The sequence below is a fragment of the Musa acuminata genome, chromosome BXJ2-6 (genome assembly GCF_036884655.1).
Source record: "Musa acuminata AAA Group cultivar baxijiao chromosome BXJ2-6, Cavendish_Baxijiao_AAA, whole genome shotgun sequence".
In the NCBI taxonomy this organism is placed as follows: Eukaryota; Viridiplantae; Streptophyta; class Magnoliopsida; order Zingiberales; family Musaceae; genus Musa; species Musa acuminata.
In genome coordinates this window covers 14,063,312-14,074,404 of record NC_088343.1, presented here as the reverse complement: position 1 = coordinate 14,074,404, position 11,093 = coordinate 14,063,312, and the positions used below count along the sequence as shown (strand labels likewise).

At 44.6% G+C, this 11,093-nt stretch overlaps 2 protein-coding genes across 3 annotated transcripts; both read right to left on the bottom strand.

Moving 5' to 3' along the window:
* Positions 1 to 984: 984 nt before the first annotated feature.
* Positions 985 to 2,885, bottom strand: LOC135615026 (fructose-bisphosphate aldolase, chloroplastic). Of its 2 annotated transcripts, none has more exons than XM_065112992.1 (6): positions 2,618 to 2,875; positions 2,261 to 2,530; positions 2,055 to 2,164; positions 1,888 to 1,978; positions 1,499 to 1,768; positions 985 to 1,409 (listed from the first exon to the last, which is right to left on the bottom strand). In XM_065112992.1, exons 1-6 carry the CDS (start codon positions 2,765 to 2,767, stop codon positions 1,131 to 1,133), a joined length of 1,170 nt encoding a protein of 389 aa, XP_064969064.1. In that variant the 5' UTR covers positions 2,768 to 2,875; the 3' UTR covers positions 985 to 1,130. The 2 variants fall into 2 exon arrangements, with proteins under 2 accessions (XP_064969064.1, XP_064969065.1); XM_065112993.1 differs by having other exon boundaries at positions 1,027 to 1,409; positions 1,495 to 1,768; positions 2,618 to 2,885.
* Positions 2,886 to 3,535: 650 nt separating this feature from the next.
* On the bottom strand, positions 3,536 to 6,479 carry LOC103988093 (FHA domain-containing protein PS1-like). Its single transcript, XM_009406614.3, has 6 exons — positions 6,154 to 6,479; positions 5,892 to 6,079; positions 4,649 to 5,812; positions 4,417 to 4,570; positions 4,010 to 4,335; positions 3,536 to 3,938 (listed from the first exon to the last, which is right to left on the bottom strand). The coding sequence occupies exons 1-6, from the start codon at positions 6,473 to 6,475 to the stop codon at positions 3,681 to 3,683; spliced, it is 2,412 nt and encodes an 803-aa protein (XP_009404889.3). The 5' UTR covers positions 6,476 to 6,479; the 3' UTR covers positions 3,536 to 3,680.
* Positions 6,480 to 11,093: the final 4,614 nt, after the last annotated feature.

Genomic DNA, 11,093 nt, shown 5'->3' with positions numbered 1-11,093 from the left:
AGAAGAATAATTAGCTTGATGATACAGAAGAAAGTTTGCTTCAGATAAGTCCAAACAAAGAAACAGTATATGCAGAACAAGAAGATCAATGAGCAACAAACCATGAGTGAAGAGCCCAATAGCAACAGAGAAATCAACAAACACCTTAGCTGCTACTATCCTACCAATACCAAGCAAAAGGAAAAAGGAGTATACATACAGGTGAAGGTTACCCCTGACAGCGAAACAAACCCTAACTCACTACATCCTCTCCGGACTTATCAAGCGCAAGCCTCTCTCCTCGACGCCAGCGCGAACAGAGCCTCAAGGTCCGGCGGGTGGAAGTAACCATTCCTGGGCGGACCCCGCCGCTTCCCGAGCGCCCCCGCGGCGGTGGGACACCTCTTCTTCTTCCTCGGCGGCGGAGGGCAACGGATCGCCGCCGGGATCCGGCAGTCCCCTCGCTTGGGGGTCTCCCACCCTCCCATGTCTCCCTTCTCCTCGCGCATCTCCATGGCAAGCCCTCTTCTCGTTTTCAAACGATCGCGAGGAGGGAACGGCAAAGATGAGACACACGGGATTCCTATATATAAGAATGGACGGTGACTGATTTGTTTTGGAAGCTCCTCTCGCGATTGGCTGTGATGGCGGGAACCGCCGATTGAGTTGCGATAAGGCGGGAAACTCGATCGCACATCTCTCCTGTATTGTTCATATGTTGTACTTCTTTCCGAGCATGGCAGCACTAATTTGGTCGGTGAGTATGGGTACATGCACGTAGTAATGTTGGTCGGTGAGCCTGGTTACATGTACCTCGTAACATGACATGCATATGTGTACGCGTGTATTATTATCGCAATGCAACCTTGGATACCTTAGCGATTGATGAGGAACTCGTACCAATCAATCATAATGTTCACATGTTTTGTCGTTCTTTTTGACGCACTTCACGTCAAAGCCACTGATACTTGTGTAGCATGTAATAGAGTTTGCAACAGACGCAGCTAACAAGCTGTATTCAATCGATACTTAATACCAAATGCAGTCTTATGCAGGCTTAAACATTCAACTACATCGATCGTCGTCTTCCTTGAACAGACCGGTAATCAAAATCCACAGAGATATAGAAGATATCATGCTTTGCTGGGTTCTCAGTAGCTGTAGTTCTTGACGTACATCCCCTCTTTAGCTTCTGCAGCTTCGCCCTCGGCTGAGTACTTCCCGAGCTGAGCGAGCGAGTTGGCCTTGGCCCGGACCAGGAGCACATCCTGCGCAGCCTTCACGTTCTCCGGTCTTCCTCCCCATGTCTTCAGGCAGGTGTTCTGCAGAGCTCTCGCGTAAGAGAAGGAGACGTGCCATGGGTTGGGGCTCTGGTTCATGGCATTCAGGTTCAGGGTTGCCTCCACTTCCGACTGTCCACCGGAGAGGAACTGTTCGCCAAAACATTTACAGGTGAATGGGCATCAATCATCACCTCTATGAGAGAAGCGAACAAGATGATCATGGTGGTGCTGCGTACCATAATGCCAGGAACAGCAGATGGGACTCTTCTGTGCAGGAGCTTCAGGGTGTAGTCGGCGACCTGCTCCGGTGTGGCCTTCTCTTTGCACTCGGCGCCGGGGGTGACCATGCTTGGCTTGAGGAGGATACCTTCGAACATGACGTTGTTCTCAGCCAAGTAAAAGAAGACCTCAGCCCAAACTTTCTGTGCGACCTCAAACGTCCTATCGATCCCGTGCTCTCCGTCGAGCAGAATCTCAGGCTCCACAATTGGAACCAGGCCATTGTCCTGCAAACAAAACGAGAAGATTAGTCGAGGCTGCTTTCTGCTCGTAGCGTGTGCAAACTGAAAGGAGTTGTATTCACTGATCCTATAATGATGAAAGAATGGAAGTGAAGGAGATGTACTTGAGCAATGGCAGCGTATCGAGCCAGACCCCAAGCAGCTTCCTTCACTGCGAGAGCTGATGGGCCGTTTGGAATGCTGACCACTGTACGCCTGCAACAAGCCGGACATTAGCATGGCTTCCAAACATGCACACAAGAAAATTCCAGGATGCAACAGTGTATCTTACCATTTAGCAAAGCGAGCTCCCTGTTGATAGTATGCTGCACATCGCGACGCGAGGCCATCCAATCCTTGGCACCATGATTCATCATTTGAGCCAGCAAGTGGCACCAGGCCCTGAGAACACAAACAGGATGGAAGTAGAACACAATCCTAGATGTGAGTGAAACAAGATGACAATTCCATATGTGTTGGCAAAGATCGAGTGCTCACCTTGTCAACTTTGATCCCTGGCGCTATCTTTTGCTCAACAAGAACATCGACCATCTTCTTACCATCCGTAGTTGACTGGTAGAGAGTTTCCTCGAACAGGATTGCCCCAGAGATGTACTGGCCCAGACCAGGAGCTGAGACAAGGAGGGTCCTGTAAGCTTGTCGGTTTGCCTCTGTGTTCTCCAGCCCAATTGATGCGAGTCTTTTGCCGCAGGTGGCGTTAGATTCATCCATGGCGAGTATCCCCCTCCCTGGCGACGCGATAGTTTTCTGCATGTAGCATTCAGTACTTCAGATCGTGAAGGGTGCTCAATCTTGATTTTAATACCGAACATAGAACATAGTAGGTGGCGTTACCGCGGTCTTGACGAGCTCGTCGGAGTAGGCGCCGGCGCGGACGGTGAAGGAGACTGCCACCGGTTGAGGGTTGGAGGATTTGCGCGCAGCTGCGTGCCATTCTGACCTCTTGGGTAGGAAAGAGGACTTGAGGAGAGTAGCTGAGGCCATCTGTAGAGTGACCTGGTGTCGGCCCTGAGCTGTACCTCTCCCTGAACACAGAGTTCTCTCTCTTGAAGGGTTGAGGGGAATGGTGTGTATAGTTTAAATGAAGGTGGTGAGCAAATGGAGGGAGGATAGGATAGGAGTTGTGAGGTGGAGACTGGCTTTAGGATATGAATGGTGGATGCAGTGGGTGATAAGAGAGGCTACAGTAGCTAACCAGCCGCCTCTAGTTCTTGCATTGTTTTCTTGGAGGCATTTGCTTTGTCTCTTAGTCTCAGACTTTTGGTCTACCTTATCATGCTCTCCTGTTCATACAAATTCTATGGTCGCTGATCAAGCTTTCGATTTCCTGAAATCTAATGGCCCAGAGATGTCCTCATTGTTCCCGTGGCAGAACACCACTGTTCTAAGTTTTTTCCTACCTTCTTCTCTTCCCCTTGAAGAGCCAAAGAGACTGATTGGGAACCAGTATCAGATTTGTGGCAATGATTTGATGAGTACTGATCCATGAAGAAGATGCAAATCTCAAGCAAATACTTTCAATTATCTATGCAATTTCATCCTCACCAACACATTTTTGTTGTGCAGAATCAATCATTAGAACCATCAAACACACTGCGGCAGAACTTAATTTTATGCCATTGTCAAGTGCCCAACTTGCAAAGAAAGTAGAAACACATGCAGAAACTGGTCCTTAAGTATACCATATATATAATTCATTTTGTGTCAGATCATAAAAGTAACTCGCAAAATTTGAGATACTGCTGTGACAGGGTATACAAATGTATATTCTTATAAAGGAAGCAGACAGACATCGAGATGGCGTCATGCCTAACCGGATCCGGGCCCAATACAAGTAATGGATAGGAAATTGGATCCGTTGAAGCCGCTTACCAAATATGGAAACTGATGCCTTCTTTTACTTGGAGCTCATATGTGCATGCTGGTGGCAACCATGGAGCAGTATCAGCTTTAGTCCTTTGACGGCCTCAGCCGCTCTGCCGACTTTTCTCACAGGCGGATGATGTTGGTGGCGGAAACATTTCTCGAACATTCCTACATCATCCGAGCAACACCAAGTTGATCCCCTCGGACTGCTGTTCGCCCAGAGAAACCTCTTCGAGAATGGATTCACGAGGCTCTCACGGAATTCCTTCGGTGTCTCGCATGGCAACCCCTGCAACCAGAACAAAACCGAGTCTCAGCTGCGGAAAACATTCGCTCGAGAGAACAGGGAGCTCCATTCACCTCTGCCATGGCTTTGATCTTTAGCGTGATGCTGTTGGATAAGAGGACGAGTTGTCCATCTCTTTTGGCTTTCTTGAACGAGAGTGCACAGTCCAGGATGTGGTCCTCTGCACTGGGGGAATCAATCTCGGGTAGGGATAGTGTTCGAGGTGAGACAGGGGGAGTCGGTGCCACTGTCATTGTCTCAGCTGAGCTCTGAACATGAATCCACCAATTTGTCTTCACCATGCACCCTTCTATCCACTGCAGCGCTTTGGATGCCAACAACTTCGTGGAACCGCCGAAAAGGCTCTCGCGCCGCTTCAGGCAGTCGAGTTCCCTGATGACTGAAAAGTAGGGAGCAACAGAGGAACTTGAGCAGCTTAAAGATGTTATATTGGAACAAGGGAGGAATGCAGCCAACATACCAAGTCTTGGAACGATGAGGTGAGTCCCTTTTAGGCCTTCAAGAAGCTGCAAAGACCTCCTTGATTCTTCATCTAGGAAACAGTCTGCGTCGACCACGACGTTCCATATCTTCCTGGCTTCTGCTTTATGGAGCACTGCGCCCATAGATCGTCTCTGCGAGGAAAATGGACTCGGTCGAACACTTGACTGACAAACCGACGCAAGAACTAAGAACGCTTACTAAAAACTTACCGGAGAGCAATCGGATTCGCACTTTACACTCAGATCATCTTTGATTGAGGCGCAGTTACAGGCAGAAGATTTGCTTTTCGAGTTGGAATTTTCTAGCACAGGCTGAAATGGAATCCTTTCAACTCTTTTCTTCGCAATCGCCTCCTCAGTTGTAGTTTGGCTACCGAATGAGAATTCCTTCTTGTCTGAAGGAAGTGCACCGTCATTATCTCCGGCCTTCGCAAGATTTCCACCTACCACTCTTCTTGATTTCATATCTTTACAGGATTCTGGTGTCCGGTTGACTTTGTCACTGTAGAGCAATTCTTCTGACACATCTGAAGAATCTCCGATGATGCTTGAATGCGACATCTTCTTCAAGTTCGCTGCAGAAGTAATCGATTTCAAGATTTTGTGATCTGAACCAGAAGTTACATCTCCCTTGCTACTGCTTACGGAACTCTCAGAGGTGGGTTTTCTAGGCCTCAAGTCACTCAGTACTTCATGCTTCCAGTTCTCCTTGTCAGCAGAGCAAGCCGTATTTACCTCGGCATCAGAATGTTCTGCAACGCATGCAGAGTTTTGCAGGACTCTGTAGCTCCACTTGGTCTTCCGGCAGCCTGACATTGGAGTCGCATTCTCCTTATCTGAAGCAAAACATTCCTCTCGATCTTGCTCATTTTCACACAGATTGTCGAATAATACCCTGCATAGTCTTCCCTCACTCTTGGCTTGTTCACAGGCAGTGTAGTTGTCTTTTCCAGTGCCTTCTTGGACGTCGGTATCTGCTCTCGCTTCTCCAAGTCTCTCCGTTCTCCTTGCCGTGAGGGTCCGAAGGAAGCCAACGGACATTGATTTGCTCCTCAATGACAAGAGGCTCGATGGCATGCTCCTCGCCTCGGACCTTTCCGGGCTCAGATGCTTCCTCCTCTCGGATGGTTGCTTAGTAGCAGATGAAACCTTAGTACTCGAATTCTCCACGGTGGTTGGCATCAAAGGCGCATCACATTCCAGCATCGGCACTGGAGAAAAGAAGCACGAGTTCTCCGCTTCCGGTAGTGGGCTGTGCTGCTCCTGTTCCACTGGCAGAGACGACAGATTGATAGATTCCAGCAAAGGCCGTGCCGAAGGGATCACGGCAGCCAACGGATCCTTCGTGTTACTCCTCAAGTCTCCAGAATCGTCCTGCAAGATGGGGACTTGAGCAAACAGTTGTGTGGACAGCGGAGAAACCAATCAAATAGGAAGGAACAGATCGCAAAACCTGATTTGTTTCTTCCTTGCCCTCAGCCAGTGTCTCCAATAGGTTCTCCATCTCAAGCGCGCGGCTCGATGAGACCCATTCAAGCCTGTAAACCCTCGTCGAGGCGCCGAGCCTCAGAGTGTCGCCATCCACCATGTCGACGGTCACGTTGGGCGGGATCTTGGTCCCCGAAACCCAAGTCCCATGAACTGCATACAAAAGCGAGTCAAATCAACGAACAACGACGAGAAGAAAAGACCGGGGTTGCAGGAGGAGAACGCACCAGAGGAGAGATCGGTGACGGAAAGCTTCCGCCGGAGGGGCACTAGGCGGGCGGCGACGTGGAAGCGGCTGATGCTGGGGTGGTCGACGACGACGTGGCAATCCGGATGCCGACCGAAGAGGACCACTTGCCCATCGTCGTCTTCTCGTCCTCCACGGCTGGGACTGACGGCGTCGCCGCCGGTCGTCGGCGGCGGCGACGGGGGAGGGGAGACGTTGAGGAAGATGCGCTTAAGAATGGTGTCATTCTTGAGTACGGAGAGGACAGCGATCTTGATCTCCTCCTCCTCCTCCGACGATTTCAATCTCTCCTCGTCCGCCATTAGGGATTCTTTCTTTCTTGGGTTTTACTCGTTTCTATATATATATATATAAAAGGAAATATAAATGAGATTGGGATATGAAAGGAAGGAAGAAGACCGTTGGCTGCATCTGCAACGGCTACGTGGGTCAGAATTTTAATTCTGTTCTTCAAATTTCAAAATGGCATTTCATTTTATCGGAAAACACTAATTTCACCGGGCTCGCCTGCGGGTCCGGTGACCGCTGGGGCCCACTATGAAACCATAGAACAGGTAAGCAAGCGACACGTACTTACCGCACCGTGTAGCCTGACGGGCCCTTACAGAGGAAGAGGTCAAGCACAGGTGCAGGATGGATGGGCCCCACGTTCCCGAGTTGGGGTGCGAGACCACCATCCTTGATTGGGTCTGGGCCTGCTGGGCCTGAGCCCCACGTTCCCGAGTTGGGGTGCGAGAGCCACCATCCTTGATTGGGTCTGGGCCTGGGCCTGGGCCTGGGCCTTGGTCCCTTGGTCGGTACAATTCCCTATTATAACTTCTCGGGATCTATGCTCTCCCAATTCCCTCTTCCAAACACGTTTTCTATCCATATTAGGTCTCAAATCTAAATTCGATTTTAATAAGTCCAGATTGACACGTGACAGTCCGGTAAGATCCAATCAAGATCCATGTCATGTACAGGAATATTCTAAAAATGGAAAGAAAAAAAATCTCACAAAAGATTCCTCTTCGTTAATTCAATATAAAAATATTAACTTAAGCATGAGAATCGAAGTCAGTACTGTCTATTAAGATTGTCGTACTCTTGTCGATTATTACTTGAGAGAGATCAAAAAATACATTTGATATCGATTATTCATATAGATCAACTGCAAAACATGCAGTCGAGTGCACTTTAATTCTCGGAGCATCCGAGTCTGTCTTCCGGTCATATCAGATGTCCAGACCATCAAATATATTATATATATTTTTACTTTGATAATTCGATTGCTAGACCTGTAATGTTGTCTAATCAACGACAGCAGGCATTATCGACTATTGAGACCAATCAAGCACAGACATCCGAACACAATTTGCTCACGATACGTCCGAGATTGAATTATTGCATACAAAGAAATGATTAGCCGTGTTGGTGATAGCAAAAGAGTTCGGGACTCAGCACAACATCGAGAGAGAGAGAGAGAGAGAGAGAGAGAGAGAGAAGAGAGTTTGGGCCTCTGCACAACATAAAGAGATAGAGAGAGAAAAGACTGACTTATTTCACACACAAAAATGATTAGCTCAGTTGATGATAACAAAAGAGTTTGGGACTCTGCACAACATAGAGAGATAGAGAGAGAAAAGACTGAATTATTGCACATAAAAAATTATTAGCTCTGTTGGTGATAGCAAAAGAGTTTGAGACTCAGCACAACATAGAGGAGAGAGAGAGAGAGAGAGAGAGAGAAGGCTGAAGTATCGCACACAAAGAAATGATTAGCTCTGTTAGTGATAGCAAAAGAGTTTGGGACTATGCACAACATAGAGAGAGAGAGAGAGAGAGAGAGCTAATCATTTCTATGTGTGCAATAATTCAGTCTTCTCTCTCTCTCTCTCTCTCTCTCTCTCTCTCTCTCTCTCTATATATATATATATATATATATATATATAGAGAGAGAGAGAGAGAGAGAGAGAGAGAGAGAGAAAGAGAAAGTGGTAGACAGTTGAATAATCGAAAAAGTAGTGTCAAACTTTATTTTGCTTTCTTTGTATTTTCAATGATACACTTAAAGCCCAATTCACATTTCTTTTCTTACGGGTGTAGTCAAAGTCATAAAATCCGAACCGAATCTATACAAAGTCGAGAATTAGATCCTCGATCGACTTGATTTCCTAATTGTTATATACAGTGTGAACTTTAAAAAGATTGAAATGCACTTAATTTATTTTTACACTTATTTTTGAAGAAAATTGATTTTTATTATAAGAATGAAAGAGAAGAAATTATTTTATATATGTTATTTTAATATATATATATATATATATATATATATATATAATAACTATTAGTTCCTCAAAAAGAAAAAAGGAGTCAAAATCTTGAGCCCATTATGTTCGAAGGTTACTTCTTGAGCACGAATTAGTTAGAGAATGAACTGTAGCATTGTGTGTCTTTCTCCTAATCTATCTTATTAGTCAAATTCTTTTATATTTTGTTACTCTTTTAATGGCAAATTTTCTAAAGAAAATCTCAAGTTTTTATCCTTTTTTTTTCCCTCACATAGATTTTTTTTAATGCTTTATTTTCATAAAATATTTTTTTATTTTTATATAAAAATATTATCCATGCCTCCACTCCATTGGTCGTTGGTCATTGCCCTACCCTCACTTTTTATCATTGCTTGTCACTTTTACTATCGCAAGATTCTCATTATTGATGCCTTTATTCCTCGAGTAGGTGACACCATCCGCCCTCGCCTCAATCATAATTGATGCCTTTGTTCCTCCCTCCCCCCACTCATCAATCACAATGGAAGCCATGGCTTGGATAACAAAACTCCATTGGATTCTCATGGTGACAACAAGCATAATAGAACAGAAATAACCATGACAAGATTGAGATGATGATCAATAGGATAGAAGCAAGGATAATATATCATCTTTCAAAAAATAAAAAAATATTATGCGAGAATAAAAAAAAAAGATGCTTTACTAGAAAAAAAAGAATAAGTTAGAACAGCATATCTTTTAAGAAAATTTATTTATACATTATTATTTTATTTTTATTTTTAATATAAAATATACCAAATGCAATGACTCGACCAGTCTAGTCTCCACCATTGTATATAGTTATAATATCAAGCAGACGAGTGTAATATTTGAAATTAGTGTCAAACAAGCATTTAAAATCTTGACTTCTTGCCATAATTATATATATATATATATATATATATATATATATATATATATATATATATATATATATATATATATATATATATATATATATATATATATATATATATATATATATATATATATATATATATATATATATATATATATATGCATCAAGATTGACGATCAAACCTCCCAAGACACAAGGCACTGACTTGATCATCATTAGTTTATCTCCATTGCCATCCTCTCTCTCTCTCTCTATATATATATATATATATATATATATATATATAGGGCTGGAAAACATCACAAGGATAGACTTGGGTTCATTCATTCTTATATTATTATATTATATCATCATATCAGGTCAGCTACTTTGACGGGGTCAAAAATCCACGTTGGTGTCACAGAAAACTAAGGATTCGCCGGCAGTAGGAGATCTTCGGAAGATGCCCCTATCACCGTCTTCCACATCCGATGAAAGCTCAACTCAGTGGGGTGGAGTCAGTGGGAGTGTGACGTGCGACTGCATTATTATCTTGAAATCTAAAGGAGACTTGCACCAGAAGCCTAATCACTCATGTTAATGTAACTGTTCTACCCTCTCCGGATGACACAAGGGAAGCATATTCAAAGATGGCAGCCCTTCGTCTTTTCCTAGAAGCCTCCTCCAGGCTGAGCGATGCGAGACAAGGCGATTCTCCGAGCACTTGGCGATGCGGGCGCTCGCGAAGATGCCAAATCCCCAGATTTCTCCCTGCACGCTAAAAATCTCGGTTAGGTGGAATCCGACTGGCTCCTGCCTCGTGCTGTGCTTCTTTGAATTGACTGCGATGCATTGAGGCATGTCGTGCGAGGAGGGGTGGTCGTCGGAGACGCTCCCATTACGTCCCCATTCGTGGCTTGCATTTAATGAAACGGGTGGAAAAGTCATGATCAGAACGCCTCGGTTGCTTCGTACCGTATGGAAGGAACACTCGACATGTTTCGAGGACATCTTATTTTAGTTCATACTTTGCTCCCCGAAGCAGATCTTGATGGGATACGGATGGCGTGTAAGTGAGGGTTGGATGGATGTCAGCACAGAAACTAGTCAAAGCTTTTTATCATCATGTGCAGAGCGTGGATTGGAAGAAGAACTATTCAGCAGCGTTGCCATTGCCCAAGTCATCTTTGAAGCAGTGTGAGTGGATGATTGGATAGGGCAGAATCTGGCAATTGGATCGTCATGCTGTGGGGGTTGGGGGATGTCAGGTAGCACAACTTTTTCGTTGTATTTTCCTGCATGCATTGCGTAGGATCAGTATGTGGAATATTTTGCGTCTCGGAGGAGATGAAGTTATCCACGTCCTTTGGATGACTCTTATCCTCTGTTTCTTTCTACTGTCTTTATTTAGCAGCCATCTAAGAATTATCCAAAGTATTTACATTCACTACTACTGTAGTGAAGTGATGCTTCGACGATGTTAGCTCATGATAGCCCTCATAAGATTCGTAAGGAGGAAAATACTCATACGATTTACCACATGCTTACCCATAGGAGTCCAAAAGATCGTTTAGGATGATTATAAATTATATTTCCTATAGAATCTTCATAGAAATATTTTATCTCTCTAATATTAGATATAAAATACATATCCTCAAAGAGAGATGCTGAAATTGAGAAAATGAATTCACAAAAATTGATCTCGAGATTAACTAGAGATCAGAAAGCCTTTTTTTAATTTCGATCTTAGTTTAGGTTTATGATTAGGTTGAT